We start from the raw sequence: 19,900 nt of genomic DNA, 5'->3' as shown, positions 1-19,900 counted from the left end.
TTTTTACTGTGGGACATCAGTCATCCTTTTACTGTGGGGACATCAGTCATCCTTTTTACTGTGGGGACATCAGCCAATCCTTTTACTGTGGGGACATCAGCAATCCCTTTTACTGTGGGGACATCAGTCAATCCTTTTACGTGGGGACATCAGCCAATCCTTTTACTGTGGGGACATCAGTCAATCCCTGTTACTGTGGGGAAATCAGCCAATCCTTTTTACTGTGGGGACATCAGTCAACCCTTTTACTGTGGGACATCGAGTCAATCCTTTACTGTGGGGACATCAGTCAATCCCTTTTACTGTGGGGACATCAGTCAATCTTTTACTGTGGGGACATCAGTCAATCCCTTTACTGTGGGACATCAGTCAATCCCTTTACTGTGGGGACATCAGTCAATCCTTTTACTGTGGGGACATCAGTCAATCCTTTTACTGTGGGACATCAGCCAATCCTTTTACTGTGGGGACATCAGTCATCCCTTTTACTGTGGGAATCAGTCATCCTTTTACTGTGGGACATCAGTCAATCCCTTCTTAACTGTGGGGACATCAGTCAATCCCTTTTACTGTGGGGACATCAGCCAATCCTTTTTTACTGTGGGGACATCAGTCAATCCTTTAACTGTGGGGACATCAGTCAATCCCTTTTACTGTGGGGCATCAGTCAATCCCTTTTTCTGTGGGACAATCAGTCAATCCCTTTTACTGTGGGGACATCAGCCAATCCCTTTTACTGTGGGGACATCAGTCAATCCCTTTTACTGTGGGGACAACAGCACATCCCTTTTACTGTGGGGACATCAGCCAATCCTTTTTAACTGTGGGACCATCAATCCCTTTCTAATCACCCTTTTATGTGGGGACATCAGTCAATCCTTTACTGTGGACATCATCAATCCTTTTACTGTGGGGACATCAGTCAATCCCTTTTTACTGGTGGACTTCAGTCAATCCTTTTACTGTGGGACATCAGTCAATCCCTTTTACTGTGGGGACATCAGTAAATCCTTTTTACTGTGGGACATCAGTCAATCCTTTTACTGTGGGGACATCAGCCACCTTTTACTGTGGGGACATCAAGTCAATCCTCTTTTACTTGGGGACCAGCCAATCCTTTTACTGTGGGACATCGTCAATCCCTTTTTACTGTGGGACATCAGTCAATCCATTTTAACTGTGGGGACATCAGTCAATCCTTTATGTGGGGACATCAGTCAATCCCTTTACTGTGGGAACATCAGTCAATCCCTTTTACTGTGGGGACATCAGTCAATCCCTTTTACTGTGGGGATCATCAATCTTTTACTTGGACATCAGCCAATCCTTTTACTGTGGGGACATCAGTCAATCCTTTTTACTGTGGGACTCAGTCAATCCTTTTACTGTGGGACATCAGTCAATCCCTTTTACTGGGGGACATCAGTCAATCCTTTTACTGTGGGGACATCAGTCAATCCTTTTACTGTGGGGACATCAGTCAATCCTTTTACTGTGGGGACATCAGCAACCTTTTACTTGGGGACATCAGCCACCTTTTACTGTGGGACATCAGTCAATCCTTTTTACTGTGGGAACATCAGTCAATCCCTTTTACTGTGGGGACATCAGTCAATCCCTTTTACTGTGGGACATCAGCCAATCCTTTTACTGTGGGGCATCAGTCAATCCCTTTTACTAGGGGACATCAGCCAATCCCTTTACGTGGGACATCAGTCATCCTTTTTCTGTGGGCACAGTCAATCCATTTTACTGTGGGACAGACAATCCTTTACTGTGGGGACATCAGTCAATCCCTTTTACTGTGGGGACATCAGTCAATCCCTTTTACTGTGGGGACATCAGTCAATCCCTTTTACTGTGGGGACATCACAATCCCTTTTTACTGTGGGGACATCAGTCAATCCCTTTTACTGTGGGGTCAGTCAATCCCTTTACTGTGGATCAGCAATCTTTTACTGTGGGGACATCAGTCATCCTCTTTTTACTGTGGAGACATCATTCAATCCTTTATCTGTGGAGACATCATTCAATCCCAACTGACTTTGTTGAAAAAGGAGTAACTACAAAGTAAACATAAAAGGCATTGTTCGTGTTCATGTAATGTCATAAGAGATGAAGCTACTAATAAAACTACTATTTGAAGACAGAAGACATTGTACAGATGCATGAGATATTTAAAGATGGTTTAGATATGAAGGTCAATTTCTCTTGGGCAAATATTGAAGGATTCTGGTACACATTATGTGTATTTTTGCATTTATACATGTTACATTTTCTTCCTCAAGGATGAACGTCATGGAATGAATATTGACAACAAATGGTGAGACTTGAATCCGTTGCCACGTACACCATATACCTAGACCCTGTCTGTCCGTGTCGTCCCCCTCTAGGTAACCACATGCTCCTACGCGTGCTGCCGTCCGTCTACCCCAAACAGCCCCGTGCCATCCATCGTCACCTAGGCAACCTGACGGCCATGATGTCACAGCTCGAGTCACCGGAACAACAACACCTGCTGAGGCTGATCCGGATGGTCGCCGAGCAACAGCCACTGGTGTGTGTATGTGTGTGTGTTTATGTGTGTGTGTGTTCACGTACCCGTGTGCCCGTCTATGAGCATGTGTGTGATGGACTGCGTTCAAAGAACACATTAGCCATYAGAAAGTCCAGAATTCCTACATGTGGGAATGCTATGCTGCGCTCCAGAGAGCGTGGTCCAGCATGAGGATATTAAGGGGAGAGTAATGGGAGAGGGGAAAGTATGTATGCACATGCTAGATGGATGTTCTCATCCGCATTAATACAGAACAAGCTGAGTCATCAGAAACCCCGTGCTGAGGGGAATAATGGGATGTGTCTGGTGAAAAAGAGAGCAGTCACAAAGAAGCGAAAGACCACATTTAGAACACAATAGGAATCACACACACACACACACACACACTCTCATATACGTGCTCATTATGAGTGTGTAGAGATTACATCCGTCATCAGGGTTGTCAAATATTTTGACATTTCCTGTCTCTCACACTCATGATGCAAGAGTCCCATCTGATGATCAGATTAATTTATCAGGGAAACTCTAATAAGTCATTCAGCTCATCTCCAGTTTGGAGGAAAGAGAGAGATGGGGGGGGGGGGACAGAGAGCGAGAGAGAGGGGAGGGAGAGAGAGACCACTGTGACTGACCGCAGCATTTAGGAAAGCTTTGACTATGTACAGACTCAGTGAGCATAGCCTTGCTATTGAGAAAGGCCACCTTAGGCAGACCTGGCTCTCAAGAGAAGACAGGCTATGTGCACACTGCCCACAAAATGAGGTGGAAACTGAGCTGCACTTCCTAACCTTCTGCCGGACCCACAAAGAATTCGAAAACAAATACAATTTTGATTAACTCCCATATCTACTGGGTGAAATACCACAGTGTGCCGTCACAGCAGCAAGATTTGTGACCTGTTGCCACAAGAAAAGGGCAACCAGTGAAGAACAAACACTATTGTAAATACAACCCATATTTATGTTTATTTATTTTCCCTTTTGCACATCATATCAAATCAAACTTTATTGGTCACATGTGTAGACCTTACCGTGAAATGCTTACTTACAAGCCCTTAACCCACAATGCAATTCAAGAAAGAGTTAAGAAAATATTTACCAAATAAACTAAAGTAAAAAAAAAAAGATAAAAAGTAGCACAATAAAATAACAATAACGAGGCTTTATACAGGAGGTACCAGTACCGAATCAATGTGCGGGGGTACAGGTTAGTCGAGGTAATTTGTACATGGAGGTAGGGGTGAAGTGACAATGAATCAATGTGTGGGGGTACAGGTTAGTCGAGGTAATTTGTACATGGAGGTAGGGTTGAAGTGACTATGAATCAATGTGCGGGGGTACAGGTTAGTCGAGGTAATTTGTACATGGAGGTAGGGGTGAAGTGACTATGAATCAATGTGCGGGGGTACAGGTTAGTCGAGGTAATTTGTACATGGAGGTAGGGGTGAAGTGACTGCACATCGTTAGAACAATGTATAGACATAATATGACATTTGAAATGTCCCTATTATTTTGGAACTTGTGTGAGTGTAAATTGAATTGAGAGAGAGAGAGACAGAGACAGTGAGAGAGACAGAGAAAGAGAGTGAGGGAGACAGAGAAAGAGAGTGAGAGAAACAGAGAGTGAGAGAAACAGAGAGAGAGAGATAAAGAGAGAGAGAAAGAGAGAGGGGAGAGAAAAAGAGAGACAGAGAGAGAGAGAAAGGGGGAGTAAGAGATAGAAAATGTGAAAGAAAGACCACAAGAAACAAAAAAGTGAGATAAAATCAACAACAATGACGACAACGTTAAGACCAAGAACAAGCCCATGCTACGGTGGGAGGGAGACAAGAGGCCTGGTCTGGTCTGGTCTGGTTTGGCTAGGACAGATAATGAGGCAAAGGGGATTTAGTTTACCCAGTAAGTCCCACAGCAAGGCTACAGAATTCAGCACCCCATAGATCACGCGTCTGACCCGCTGACCCATTACAGGGAAAGACATCACGTTTCCTCCTGATTGACTGACCAGCACAGCCAGGGGTCAGCCAGGGGTCAGCCAGGGCGACAGAGGTTGTGTAAGGTTCATAACTCTAACACGTCAACTGACTGACTGGTGTGTGTGTGTGTATGCGTGTGTGTGTGTGTGTGTGTCTCCATGTCTTTGATCATCTGTCTCCATGTCTTTGATCGCCTGTTTCCATGTATTTGATCGCCTGTTTCCATGTATTTGATCATCTGTCTCCATGTCTTTGATCGTCTGTCTCCATGTATTTGATCGTCTGTCTCCATGGGAATGTATGTCATTGATCGTCTGTCTCCATGGGAACGTATGTCTTTGATCTTCTGTCTCCATGGGAACGTATGTCATTGATCATGGTTTCTCCATGGGAATGTATAGTCATTGATCGTTCTGTCTCATGGGAACGTATGGTCTTTGATGCGTCTGTCTCCATGGATAATGTATTCATTGATCGTCTGTCTCCATGGACGTATGTCTTTGATTTCGTCTCCATGGAACGTATGTCCATTGTCGTCTGTCCCATTGAATGTCTCTGACTCTGTCTCATGGACTATGTCTATGTCGTCTGTCTTCCATTGTCTTTGATAGTCTTTCTCCATGTCTTTTGTATGTCTGTCTCCATGTTCTTTGATCGTCTGTCTCCATGTTTTGATGTCTTTGCCCATGTCTTGATCGTCTGTCTCCATGTATTTGATCGCTGTCTGATGTATTTGATTGTCTGTCTCCATGTCTTGATGTCTGTCTACAGTGCTTATTCGCCTGTCTCCATGGAATGTTGTCATTATCGTCTGTCTCCATGGGAAAGTATGTCTTTGATCTCTGTCTCCATGGAACGTATGTGATTGATCGTCCTGTCTCCATGGAATGTATGTCATTGATCTTCTGTCTCTCATGGGAACGTATGTCATGATCATCTGTCTCCATGGGCGAGATGTCATTGATCGGTGTCTCTCATGGGACGTTCGGTCATTTCGATGCTTCTGTCTCCTGAGGGCGTGATTCATATCGTGTCTCCATGGGAGGTTGTATTGATCGTGTGTCTCCATGGGAACGTATGTATTGTCTTTCTGTCTCCATGGGAGCGTATGTCATTGATCGTGTGTCTCCATGGGAACTTGTCATTGATTTCGTTGTCTCCGATGAACGGATGCATTGATGTCTTCTCCATGGAAATATGTCATTGGATCGTCGTCTCCATGGGAGGTATGTCTTTGATCGTCGTCTCCATGGAACGTATGTCATTGATCGTCTGTCTCCATGGAACATATGTATTGATATCTGTCTCATGAGCTCATTGATCGTTGTCTCCATGGGAACATATGTCTTGATCATCTGTCTCCATGGGAACGTTATGTCATTGGATCGGTCGGTCTCTCCATGGGAGTGTATGCTATTGATCGTCTTCTCCATGGAAGATTCGTCCTTGATGTCGTGTCTCCATGGACACTATGTCATTGCATCTGTCTCCATGGGAACGTATGTCTTTAATCATCTGACTCCATGGGAGTGTGATGTCTTTGACTATCTGTCTCCATGGGACGTAGTCTTGTCACTGTCTCCATGGGAACGTAGTCTTTATATCTGTCTCCAGGATGTATGTTTTGACTGTCTGTCTCATGGGACGTTATGTCATTGTCTGTCTCCATGGGAATGTATGTCTTTGTTGTCTGTCTCCATGGGAACGTATGTCTTTGATTGTCTGTCTCCATGGGAACGTATGTCTTGATTGTTGTTCTCATGGATGTGACAGTGGCACAACAGTATGGCTGTATACCAAACAGTGACGGACAGCTACGGGAGGAGGTGAGGTCTTTGGGAGTGTGGTGCCAGAATGTAACCTCTCACTCAACGTTAAAAAAAGGAGTGATCGTGGACTTCAGGGAAACAGCGAGGGAGCCCTGCTATCACATCGACGGGACGCAGTGAGAAGGTGGAAAGTTAGTTCCTCGGCGTACACATCACTGACAACTGAAATTGTCCACCCACACAGACAGTTGGAGAAAAGGCGCAACAGCGCCTATTCACCTCTGGAGGCTGAATAATTTGGCTTGGCACAATTCATCACCAAAACTTGACAGATTTTTAGTTCTCTCTTTCTTTCCTCCTTTTCAGATTGCTACGTTCTTCTGTGTTCCTCCCAGACCTTCAATCCGACTTCTGTTGTTTCCTCCGACCTCAGATCCCTACTTCTGTGTTCCTCCAGACCTCAGATCCCTACTTTCTGTGTTCCTCCAGCACTCAGATCCCTTATTCTGTGTTTCCCAGACCTCAGATCCCCTAATTCGTGTTCTCCCGACCTCAGATCCCTACTTTCTGTGTTCCTTCCCAGACTCAGATCCTACTTCTTGTGTTCTCCCAGACCTCACGATCCTTCTTTCTTCTGTGTTCCTCCAGATCCTACTGTCTGCTGTGTTCCCTCCAGTCCTACTGTTGCTGTGTTCTCCCAGATCCTACTGTCTGCTGTGTTCACTCCCAGATCCCTCTGTCTGCTGTGTTGCCTCCCACTGTTGGGACTATCCCTACTGTCTGCTGTGTTTCCTCCGAATCCCTACTGTTGCTGTTTTCCTTCCCAGATCCCTCTGTCTGCGTGTCTCCTCCTTCACTGCTGCTCCAGACCTCTCACGGTCTCCCTCCCTGATTCCTGTTATAGATCACTGTGTTCGTGGCCTGCTGTCACCACCAGGCCCCTCCTCTCGTCTCTCTCTCTCTCCTCTCTCTTTCTCTCTTCTCGTTCTCTCTCTCTCTCTCACTCTCTTCTCTTCTCTCTCTCTCTCTCTCTCTCTCTCTCTCTCTCTCCTCTCTTCTCTCTCTCTCTTTCTTCTCTCTCTTCTCCACTTATTAAATAAAAAAATATAACAATAAATGTGTAACATCAATAGCTAAATGTACTAATATAAAATCGATAATGAAAATGAATACTAATAAATACTTATAACTAGATAATGGTAATGTTCACTTACATCAGTAGCTAACAATTATTCTGCATCAATTCTCTCTCGTACCTTACATCAGTACTAAACTACTTCATCATCTATTACCACTCCATACATGTAACAGTCTACAATTACTATCATCTTAACTCCTACTTACCATTACATCGTATACAACTACTATATCATCATTACCACTACTACTACCAATTACTCAGTACCTTAAACTACTACTTCTCATTACCCTGCTACCCATTATCTGTACTACAACTCCCATTTCTTACTATACACTCATATCCGTTAATACAACTTACTCATCTCTATACTCTAATCTGCCATTATCGTACTACCCTACTATATCATCATTTCTTACTACTCCATTTGACATTTAGTACTACACTACCTTCATTCTACTCTATACTACTACCTTACTCGTACTCAATCTCTCTCTTCCATATACTTACCTTACATCGTACCAATAACGCATCTCGTTAGCATACCTACTTCCACCATTTACATCGTTACTTACAGCACTACTTCTTACCACTATAACTACCTTACTCATACTACATATACTTCATCTTACACTACTTACCATTACATCCGAGTACGACCATACCATCATCATTACTGCTACTGACTATCCATTACATCGTGACTACAAATACCATCAGTCTTACCACCTTACTACTGACCTTACATCAGTACTACCTCACTATATCATTACCCACTGACTTATACCATTCATTCCAGTACTAACTCCGTTCTTACTCTAAATACACCATTCATCAGTATGCAATACCATCTCATTACTACTTTCTACTACTTTACCTGTAACATCGTACTACAATACTTTCATTCCCTACTACTTTCACATTCCATCAAGTACACAGCTACTATCATCATTCACCACTCTACCCACCACCATCACCTAAATGCTATCATTCTGTACAACTACTTACTCCACCCATCACGTAAATGCTATCTTCATTACCACTACTACACTACATACATTTCGTACTCAATACTTCTCTTCCGCTTCTATACTACCATTAATCAGTATACAACTACTTCTGCATCATTCATACTACCACACCATCATTAAACTGCTAGCATCAGTATCACCCATACCTTACTATTTGAATGATAAACAATAATAGTTAAACATAATAGTAATATAAGTATTACTACTTATACGCAATTATTATTCAGTGTCCCTCAGGCCTATATAGCAGGCTAATACTATTTGGCTGCAAGAGAGCCAATTGCTTCTTCGCCCCATGCTGGTATTTTTGCGTTTTTTCCTCGGGTTTATGTTACAGTTGGATAATGTAGTATTACATGATAATAATTCTCTTTGTGAGATATTTATACGTAAGGAGAAGCGCATCTCTTTTCTACCTCCCTGTTGTGCAGGACCACATAACCCACCTTTCTCTTTGGGTAGCATTTCGTTTTTCTGATTCTGCCGTTTTATTGCCAATTGGTCACTCAGCCTGTACTTGGTAAGGATCTGTCTCTGCTTCGTATCTCTGACAGAGTAGAGATAWTCAGCCAATTCATATTCTCTGTTTAGGGTCAGATAGCAATTTAGTCGGCTTTGGGATTTTGTTTCGTTTTTCCAATGTTGTAAATATGAGTCCTTTGATTGCTTCATGATTTTGTTTATTGGAATTCTTTCTTTTGAAGCGGTGCTGGTGTCAGCTTGGTTGGTGAGGTCCAACACCAGCTGACTGAGAGGGCTCGTTTCTGGGCTCAGCTCTTGGGTTTGAAGTGCTTTAAATTGCAGACTTGAATTTAGATTTGAATGATCTTTTCTGTATTTTCATTACTACTGGAAAGCGGCCCAATTCTGCCCTACATACATTAGTTGGTGTCTTTCTCTGGACTTGTAGAATTTTCCAACAGAATTATGCATGTAGGGCTTCAATTGGATGTTTGTCCCACATATTAAAGTCCAGTTTATTGAGTGGCCCCCAAACCTCACTTCCGTAAAGAGCTATTGGTAGGATTACACTGTCAAATATTTTGGTCCAATTTCTAGTTGGGATGTTGATATTGAATAATTTAATTTTTATTGCATACAATGCTCTGCGGGCTTTTTCTTTGAGTGCATTCACTGTCATATTAAAGTTTCCCGATGCAGATATGGTCAGACCAAAGTAGGTGTAATTTTTAGTGTGTTCAATTATGGTGTTGTTCAGGGTGAATTTATATTTGTGTTTCTGACATCTGTTTTTTMGGGGGGGGAAACATGATTTTCGTTTTTTGGAAATTTACTGCTAGGGCCCAATTATTGCTCTAGAATATTAATGTTCTGTTGAAGACCTTCTTTGGTTGGTGATAGAAGTACCAAGTCATCAGCAWATAGCAGGTATTTCACCTCTGTGTCAAATAGTGTGAGTCCTGGGGCTGGAGAATGGTCCAACATGTCTGCTAATTCATTGATATACAGTAAATGTTGAAAAGAAAAAGATTTGGACTCAAACTGCAGCCTTGTCTCACACCTTGACATTGTGAAAATAATTCTGTTCTGTGGTTTTGGATTTTTATTGCATACTTGTTTTCTTTGTACATACATTTTATTAAGTCATACACCTTACCACCAAGCCCACTTTGTAGAATTTTGTCTCTCTCTCTCTCTCTCTCTCTCTCTGCTCTCTCTGCTCTCTCCCTCNTCGGTCATGTTGTCGACTAACCAGCATGGTGCATCGTTCTGTTCCATTAAATATGTTAGACTTTTCAATCTAGTTTGGAAGGCAGATTAAGCGTTTTTATCAAAAGCAATCACGTTTGCATGTGAAAACACAGAATCCTAATCTACGTGCTAATTAATCACTTTTGTTTTGTCCCGAYTTTGCCGTGGGATTTGAATGGGGCACCTGGCTCAAATACACCAGMGTCAATAAAAGCACATATATAACACTGTGTATGTAAATTATGCTAACATTAGCTAATAAATGATGTCATTACAGTCTCAAGTCACAGAGGGTGATTATTTATTGAAATGTATAGATTTTTCTTTAAAGTTATTTCATATCTTTCTTTCCAGACCCCCCGCAGCTCACTCTCACTGTTTCTGGAGATGAGGTTCCCCCTGAGCAGCAGCACTGTGAGGAGGAGTGGAGCGATCAAGAGATCATCGAGTCCATATTCATTTCCCCCTGTGTGGAAAGCAACAGTGATCAGGACTCACCCGAGCGCTCACGACTTTACCAAACTCTGAAGAACTCCCTTCCCACCATTGCAGCAGAACCGATCCAAACAAATCCAGATGGAGAGGACAACAAAATATCAGAATCAACCAGTGACACTCCCCTCACACAATTAAAGCCTCTCAAAATGAAGAGAACACGGTTAAAGAAAGGACAAAGGTCTTCCATCTGCACCGAGGGCAAGACAACCAGTGAGTTGAAAGCGCCATTGAGGCTTCACACAAGGAAGAGGCTCTACAGTTGTACCGAGTGCACAGCAACCTATGACAGACCTTGTCATTTGGAAATCCACAAGAGAACTCACACAGGTGAGAAACCATACGAGTGCAAAGACTGTGGTAAATGCTTCAACCGCAAGAATAGCCTAACGATGCATATGCTGACTCACACAGGGGAGAAATCGTTCTGCTGCCATGAATGTGGCAAACGCTTCRGTCTAAACACGAGACTGATACTTCACATGAGGACACACACAGGGGAGAAGCCACACAAGTGCCCTTTCTGTGCCAGATGCTTTACATTTCCAAGTCACTTAAGTCGTCACAAGAAGCTCCACACAGGAGAGAGACCACATCAATGCAATGTATGTGGGAAATGCTACACGCGGAAGGAGCACCTGACAGACCATATGACATCCCACAGTGGAGCAAAACCATACAGCTGTATGCAATGTGGCAAATGCTACGCACTGCAAGGAAACCTGAGAGCGCATATGGCGAGTCACACAGGGAATAAGTCATTGTGCAGGTGCGCTGTGTGTGGATTAGGTGTTCTAAATCTAAGCCGCCACATGCAAGAAGTTCACACAGGAGGCAAACAGCATCAGTGCCAAGATTGTGGGAAGTGCTTCAACCGAAAGGAAAAACTGACAGAGCACATGAGGACTCACACGGGAGAGAAACCGTATCGATGTCATGATTGTGGCGAATGCTTTAGGCTCAATGTAACCCTGAAGAAACACATGATGACACACACATCTGAGGCAGGTGCTGTTCCACGAGAGAAGATATGAGAACTCAAGATGGGACATACACAGGGAGAAAATCTGTGCAATGCATGTTTCAGCAATATTGTTTAGATGTTTCAATGTTAATTTTTATTCACTTATTTACATTGCCCATTTGTAACTTTCATCCAAAGTTAACCTTTACCTGTCTGTACCTTTCGGTCGTTGTTGGTGATTTATGTTGGTATCAATAAAAGAATGATCAACATGAAAAGTCACATTGCTGTTGTTTCTATATAGCACAAAGACTGCGTTTCTAACCCTCTGAGTCCCTATGATAGAATCACTCCAGACATATGAAACATGTTTTATGAATGACTGTCTGTCGACTTGGGACAGAGAGGGAGTTTCTCCACTTTGTAAACTATCTGCACTCCAAGGATATTTGTTGGGCTCATTGTTCAGTAAATATGTCTTGATTAACAAGAAGCCGGTATTATGACAGCCTATTTTTCATCAAAACTCTGCTCTGGTAGATGGAAATGTGGTAGAAAGAAGCGTGGAAGAAAAGTGACCGTTCATGAAACGTGACCGTTCATGATCCAGGGCGTCAGGTAGCCTAGCGGTTAAGAGCGTTGTCTCAGTAACTGAAAGGTTTCTGGTTTGAATCACCAATCAGACTAGGTGAAAAATCTGTAGATATACCCTTGAGCAAGGCACTTAACACTAATTGCTCCTGTAAGTCGCTCTGGATAAGAGTGTCTGGTAAATCAACGGATCTCAAACCTCTCCTTGGCGACCCCCAGTCATTCCATTTAGTTGATCTATTCCAGAGTTAGCACCCCCGATTCAACTTGTCAACTAATTAGGTGAAAAAATCTGTTGCTCTGCCGTTGAGCAAGGCACTTAATTGCTCCAGGGGTGCTGTACAATGGTGACCCTGTTCATGACCCCACTCCCTGCGGGTGTCTCAGGGGGATTTGGGATATGCAACAACAACAAAAATGTCAGGCCAACAAGCACCCCCTGAATAATAATGATTCATTATCAAGACCTTGAATAGGTGAATCAGGTGAGCTAGTTCACAGCTATAACAAAATTGTGAAAAGTTTGTTTGTCTCGAGGAGAGTTATGGTATTTGGTATTTTATTAGGATCYACATTAGCTGTTGTGAAAGCAGCAGCTACTCTTCCTGGGGTCCACGCAAAACATGACATAATACAACATTAATAGACAAAGACAGAACTACATCAATTTAAAAATRGCACACGTAGCCTACATATCAATACATACAAACTATCTAGGTCAAATAGGAGAGAGGCGTTGTGCCATGAGGTGTTGCTTTATCTGTTTTTTTAAACCAGGTTCGCTGTTCATTTGCGCAATATGAAATGGAAGGGAGTTCCATGCATTCTGCCCTGTCCTTTTTATGTGCACTGAGCTATAATAAGAACGGCTATTACTCCAGTACAGCAGGTGGTAGTGCAATGTCGGTTACGACGTTTCAGCCAATGAATGAACCATGAAAGAACAGAGGCAGTTTTTACGACTTTTTTACGACAAAATGTTCTTACTTTTCTCTGTTTACGTGCTAGTCCCGTTCAACAGATATATCCCTAATCTTTGCCGTGGCTCAGTGTTATTACTTTWTTCAACCTAAAATGTCTAAACTACATTCGTTGAATGCGTTTCTTACTGCCCGATTAACTGCGGCGGCTGTGGATATATTTGGGGCAGTGGAGAAGACTATAACATCGTACCAGGAAGAAGTCTCCAGATCAAAAGTGGAGAACGACCATCTACGGAAGCTGTTGCTAGATTTCGGTTTCAAACCTGATAGAGAATCACAAAGAGCAGGTGTGTAAGATGAATGGTTCTGTAAACATTATTACGATTATTAGCTAGCTAGTTAGACAACTGTGACAACCATAGGACAACTGTGCTCAACCTYAATTGTTATTAGCTAGCTAATCAGGCATCAGAATTAGATAGCGATCACTTCTCACTGCACTCTGTAATGTCAGTGTGAGTCTAGTGTGTAAATGTGTTGCGAGCTAAGGGGAAGAAGTAAAACTGAAGTRTGTTGATATATCTCAATGGTAAGTAACTTCCCCATCTTTCTTTTCAGACCTCCAGCAGCTCACTGTCTCTGTCTCTGGAGAGCAGGTTCCCTCTAAACAGGAGTGGAGTGATCAAGAGGACACAGAGTCCATATTCATTCCTCCCTGTGTGGAAAGTGCCATGAGTCAGGACTCACCCCAGAGCTCATACCTTTACCAAATTGTGAAGAACAGCAAGAGGGCCTCCCTTCCCACCAACTCAACAGAACCGATCAAAACCAACCATGATGGAGAGGACTATGGGGCATTAGAATCAACCAGTAACTCTCAGACCATGTCAAAGTCAAAACATACACAGGCAAAGAAAGGACAAAGTCCTCTTGACACTGCGACAAACAGTGAGCTGAAAGCACCAATGAGGGCTCACACAGYTGATAGACCATACAAGTGCCCTGTGTGCAGGAAAAGGTTTACTAATAACAACCATTTAAAAACGCATCAGAGAATTCACACAGGGGAGAGGCCACATTGGTGCAAAGAATGTGGCAAGTGCTTCAGCCGCAAGGGGGACCTGGGCACACACATGAGGACTCACACAGGAGAGAAACCGTACCAGTGCAGCGTTTGTGGCAAAAGCTTCAGGCGAAACCGACTGAATGAGCATATGAGGGTACACACAGGGGAAAGACCCTATCGGTGTGCCGACTGTGAGAAGGGCTTTATTTCAGTAAGTGACCTAAAACGCCACCAGCGCATTCACACGGGAGAAAAGCCGTTTAGGTGCGACAGTTGCGGAAAATGCTTCAGTCAGATGACAACCTTGAAAAAACATATGAGGACTGTTCATAAGAAGGTTCAATTGCAGAGCAGTGAGGAAAGCCCAGATCCCTGCTAGCATTAGGGACTCCTGTTCATTTATGTGATAATGACAAACAGCACAGGACATATCTTATGTTAACCTRGGTACCATCTGCGTGTGCTTTAGACAATTTCTCTGACTATCGCTGTCATTCATTCATGCAATTTTGTGTGTTGTAAATCTCTTCTACAGACCAGTTGCTTTCTTTCAGGACACTGCTCTAACACCAAGATCTACCAGATGACAATCATCATGTATTGTTGTTACTAGACATTAAAGTGGATATACTGGGGGCTTTCAAACTCTGTGCCAACATTGATAGATTTAAATAATAATACTTTTTTTGGGGGGGGGGGGTCTTATTTGTCCTGTTGCACACAAGTGTGTAATGGAAACGTGTTTGTTGCATATCCCAACTGTCCCTAAGACACCCTCAGTGAGTGGGGTCACGGCCAGGGTCACCATTGTCCAGCTCCCCTGGAGCAATTGGGTTAAGCGCCTTGCTCAAGGGCCCAGCAACAGATTTCTTTCACCTTGTCGGCTCCAGGATTCAACCCAGTGGCCTTTCAGTTGCTGGCCCYACACTCTAACCCCGAGGCTACCTGCTGCTCTATTTTGGAACAGTCACAAATCKCTCGCTAAAGCAAGTGCATAAGCCTGCAACTAKCTCATTGCCATGACCAAACTCTTGGGGTTGTTTTTACAGATCCAGATTATGCCTAGTCCTGGACCAGAACATACTTTCAACAATCTCTCCAACAAGAATGATTTTGAATCCAGGACTAGGTTTAACCTGTATTCGGGAAACCGGCCCCTGGTATTTTTGTTTGAGATGTTTTGCCAGGCCTAATGTTAGGCATATAAATGGGTTGTTAATCAGAGCAATGAACTAAAAGGACATACTGTCCAACACACTGTTTGTCATATCCTGTATGTACCCTGAATATACATACACAAAGACATCTATCAAGGTAAAATAGTTACGTTGTTTTTTATTATTGTGATCTTTYTTATAAATGTTAGCTTTTTCATTTGTTTCTGTAACCCACTTTATCATGTATGATTTACGTAGATAATTGCAATCCATACTTGAATTTTATAGTCTTACTGAATGTTCCCCATTACTTCTGTGCGTGGCTGACTTGTTCAACAGTGTCATGTGTTCTTCAGCTCAGCTAAATATTGTAAACTAATATGTAGTTAATCAAGTTATGTAGGTAAGATTTTGTTCATTCATTACAGATTATATCCTACATTATCTATTACAGATTAACTTTGTACTACATTATATTCATGTATTTAAATATTAAGTGCATGAGCCTACAACCTCTTGACACAACCAACAATCTTGGTATTTTCCTTTGAATTTCTTTGCTTTTAGTATGTTTTCATAATCAGAGCAATGAAAAAAGACATACTGTGTACAACACCTGATGTATGTACCTAAAATATGCACAAGAGGTCTATGAACTATTTCCCCGACAAGTCATTCTATTGGTCAATTCAAGTAGCAGTACGAGGCGTGAGAGCAAGTATCGTTCTCCATTGGACGAGAGCAACTTGTTGCTTCAAACCGATTTCAAACAGCCAACGTGCGCGCCCCTGTCTCTCCAGCTTCCGAGCGCCGCCGTCCACACCGTGCTTTCGTCGATCCAAAATTCCGTCTGTCTCACGTGCTTTGTGAATATAAAAGCTCTCTTGTTTCCCTTCATCATGTCTAGTGTGTCACCAGACAAACGGCGAAAGATGGAGTCGGCGTTGGAGCAGCTGAAGAAACACACCGTGGTCGTAGCGGACACCGGAGACTTCAACGGTAACTGATTGGATTGACCGCTATGCACTACTAGCCAAGGCCAGGCAGGCATTAGCTAGCTAGAATAACATGTTGTGAGGTTTATAGCTGCGTAAACGTTATCGTAGTCTGCTCGAATAATAATTCCGTTAAACTTCTGTTATCTTTTAAATTAATGTTACTAGCTAGCTGTCGTATCATGTGTGGCTAATAATTAACTTACTGCACTTGTGGCTAGCTAGATATGACCACGGCTCTTGCACGTTTCATGCATTGCAACTTGGTCGTTAATGTTAATTAACTATGGGCAGAACTATATAACTATGGGTTTCTATTTTCAGGTGTTGTCTAATTTAGACTATGGTTGTGAGCTACTAAACAGGAATTGCAATTTTATAACACTTACTTACTCCTGTCAYGGCACGTACGTTGACGCTGTCACGCCCAACTAGTCAACATTGGTTCTCCCACGTGACACTAATGGGTGTAGTTAAATGACACTAAATGCAGAAGACAACCTAAAATACCACATTCAACGTAGTTGGTTAGTTACATATGATTTATACAAATYCAATGTTATCTGCCCTCGACTGACATTACTGTCTCCCAGATTCAGAGAACTGGTTCCTCCTCCGTTTGAATAAGGAAGTAGGAATGATGTAATCCATTAGTTAACTCCATTGTGGTGTAAACCAAACATTTCCTCATGCTTGCTCTGCAAGTCAGGATGACAAGACAGAAACGGTCTGCCTGCCACAGGGTAATGTTAACCAGGCTGAAATGGCGCACACCGTAAGTGGATAGGCTTTGATGACATGCTGCTACAGTCTACACAGAATGCTTTTTCTCAGGATAAGTGAAGGTGTGTTGGCGCTTCACAGGTTTTGTTCCCTGAATGCAGCAGTCTTTAGGACAGGGTTATTCAATGTTTTTGCTCTCTATAGAAAATACACTGTTGCAGGAAAACTTGAAGAATGTGTCTATAGGACCAGTCACTCAAATGGCCTATGATTCTGAAGATTGACCAAGGTATCTGTGACCTTGCTTCATGCCTCAGCAGTTCAGTTTTTAGACTGTGGTGAGAGGAACCTCGATGTACCCATAGACCCAATTTCATGTTGTGAAAGGGTGCACTTGGCCGAATCCCATTGTGAAAGGACCTCACTGGCCAACTCTTGTGCGATGCAGTGCATTCATTGGTCAACTGGTTTGAAGACTGTGAAACTCTGACTGCAATACTGAAGGACAGTTGAACCACACCAGTTAGTATTGGATGTTGCTTTTCTCATGGTYCTACAGTCATTTTACCAGTGGGTCATGTCCAGTAGGATTAAAACAGGAACAATCACTTTCAAACTTGGTCAAGTTCAATTAGCAACTCTTGTCTGGCATATAGTGTGATATCATATGGCTGTTTGTACATATTGCAAAGCCTAATACCTTGTCTACCTTAGCTACGTTAAGTTATTTAAGCTGACTCATGATGGCTTTTAAGTGTGGCGTCATTGACAATATTTTGCTGGCATGCAGAATGGMGAACAGCTCAGTAAGTTGTACAATTCCACAGTTATCCCAATGATGGGAAGGGTGTAAATGTAATCTCTTTCAATGGAATAAATGCATCAGATTACATTGGCACAGAACATGCTTTATCTTGCCAGTTGCTGTCTTTGTTCAGATGGGGGGTGGTTAGTGTATCTTAGGGTTGGTCTCTGTAGGCTTATATGGCTGGACTGATTCAGCTAAGCCTTAGTCCTTCAAGAAAAGACCTCACCACAGAACATGAGGGTTCTGCCATGAGAATTACTAAAAAATATAACAAATGAAAAGTGCCTCATAACTTTTCTCAAAAGGAACACACTTTTGGCATCTTTACTTCCCTTACATGTTGTAGTCAACCCCAACAAGTGTCATCCTTCGTAGTCAAATGATATGACTGGTTGGCAAGCACAAGCTTGTTCAGATTGGAGCAAGCCCTTTTTTTCCTTGTCCCCTGTGGAGATTTTGTCAGTGCATGGTTAGAAAGTGCACCCTGTGACTCTTCCTTAACCATGTGGGAAACACATGGTACCCGCTAGTGTCTTTATGCATGGCAGTCATTCTGGTGTGCCTAAGCAACATGGAAAGTAGTATACCAATTTGCAGCAGACGACTTTAGCCTGAAGTTGCCCCTTCTTTAATATGCCATTGTCTATACCTGTGAACTACTTTGTTTAACCTTCTGTGCAGATACTTGCAGCGTGGTAATTGCAGATGTGGCACATAATGCAATCGAACTGTTGTGAAAAGTACAACCACTTTGGTTATCTAATGGGTGTTTTTATTGAATACATCAATTCTAATAGACTGACCAAGGTAATTTTGTAAGTGAGGCCCCTAACCAAATAATCTGACCCCTTGGGGTAATGCCCCCAAAGCTTCCTCAATTGAACAGTTACACAATCTAGATTCACGTTTTTTCTGGCAAGACAAAGCTCTTGATTATGGAGAACTGTCGCATGTTTTCCACAACACAATATTTCTGACTGGCTGGTTATACCAATCTTTCTCAAAAAGAACTCCACAGAATTCAAGCATAACAGAAGTTTTGTACTAGTTCAATTCACAAACGGCTTGGTTTGGATATGCTATTATTTGATTGTTAAATCACACTGGAGTGAATACAATAATGGTGATAAGCATGGGGTGGCTGTGGGATGGATTACAAATCGCGCCTGCGAACCGGAATCCAGCCATAAGGACCTGGCTAAAAAGAGTAGGGGTATTCGAAACAGAATGAAGATGGTGAAGAGCCGAGAATGATTTGGTTGTTTTCAAGAGAAAACCAGGGGGCGCTTTGTGGCTTCATTGTCGCCTACTCCCTGTCAGTTGGCAGAAAGCTTGGCCAGCTGGTCTTATAAGCACATCGCCACAGGCCTCCCTCACTGTAGCTGACATATCACAAATGATGGGAGTAACACTATACTAAATCAAGAAACTGGAACCGGCGAGTACGGCCTGATGCTTAGGCTGAGAAGGCTATAGTAAAGGCGCGCTCCAGATGCAAAGTAGGAATAGCAAAAACAAATTGTGTTGTAAACTTAAATAATATTTTTTTAAATTGCAGTGGGCGGCAGGTAATCTATAGTGGTTTAGCCAGCGTTGGAAACTAGTAAACCGAAAAGATTTTGGCAACAAGGTAGTTAACCCACAGTTCCTAGGCCATCATTGAAAATAAGAAATTATGTTCTAACTGACTTGCCTTGTTAAATAAGGTAAAAATATATATATTTTTATTTGCAGTGTCTGAGGAACAGGATTTGGGTTTTTTTTCATATCAAATTTCTGCTCATTACCCCAATGTCCACAACTTCTGTATTAGACATTCACCTAGGATGCTTCAAACTAGGCTACCTCACAAGACTAAAGGATTTAACCTTGAATGTTTTTCATTGAACATCGTGTGGTCCATTACTTCTACTGCAGTGTTAGGCAGGTAGAAACAATGGGGCTGTTTTCCTCTCAATGGTTTGCTTTAGTTGAAAGGACCTGCAAGTTGGCTTG

General features: G+C 42.6%; 2 protein-coding genes across 2 annotated transcripts; both read left to right on the top strand.

The window, feature by feature from the left end:
* Window positions 1–2,401: 2,401 nt before the first annotated feature.
* LOC111982761 (oocyte zinc finger protein XlCOF22-like) lies at window positions 2,402–11,924 on the top strand. Its single transcript, XM_024014351.2, has 3 exons — window positions 2,402–2,557; window positions 6,317–6,477; window positions 10,515–11,924. Exons 1-3 carry the CDS (start codon window positions 2,402–2,404, stop codon window positions 11,710–11,712), a joined length of 1,515 nt encoding a protein of 504 aa, XP_023870119.2. The 3' UTR covers window positions 11,713–11,924.
* A 1,262-nt stretch (window positions 11,925–13,186) lies between these two features.
* Window positions 13,187–14,688, top strand: LOC111949500 (zinc finger protein 239-like). The gene is made up of 2 exons (XM_023966734.2): window positions 13,187–13,503; window positions 13,775–14,688. Exons 1-2 carry the CDS (start codon window positions 13,308–13,310, stop codon window positions 14,599–14,601), a joined length of 1,023 nt encoding a protein of 340 aa, XP_023822502.1. The 5' UTR covers window positions 13,187–13,307; the 3' UTR covers window positions 14,602–14,688.
* The last annotated feature ends 5,212 nt before the right edge of the window (window positions 14,689–19,900 follow it).

Source organism: Salvelinus sp. IW2-2015, linkage group LG22 (assembly GCF_002910315.2).
Source record: "Salvelinus sp. IW2-2015 linkage group LG22, ASM291031v2, whole genome shotgun sequence".
Classification (NCBI taxonomy): Eukaryota; Metazoa; Chordata; class Actinopteri; order Salmoniformes; family Salmonidae; genus Salvelinus; species Salvelinus sp. IW2-2015.
Note: the sequence above shows the minus strand (reverse complement) of the source record. Positions and strands in the feature narration are given on the sequence as shown.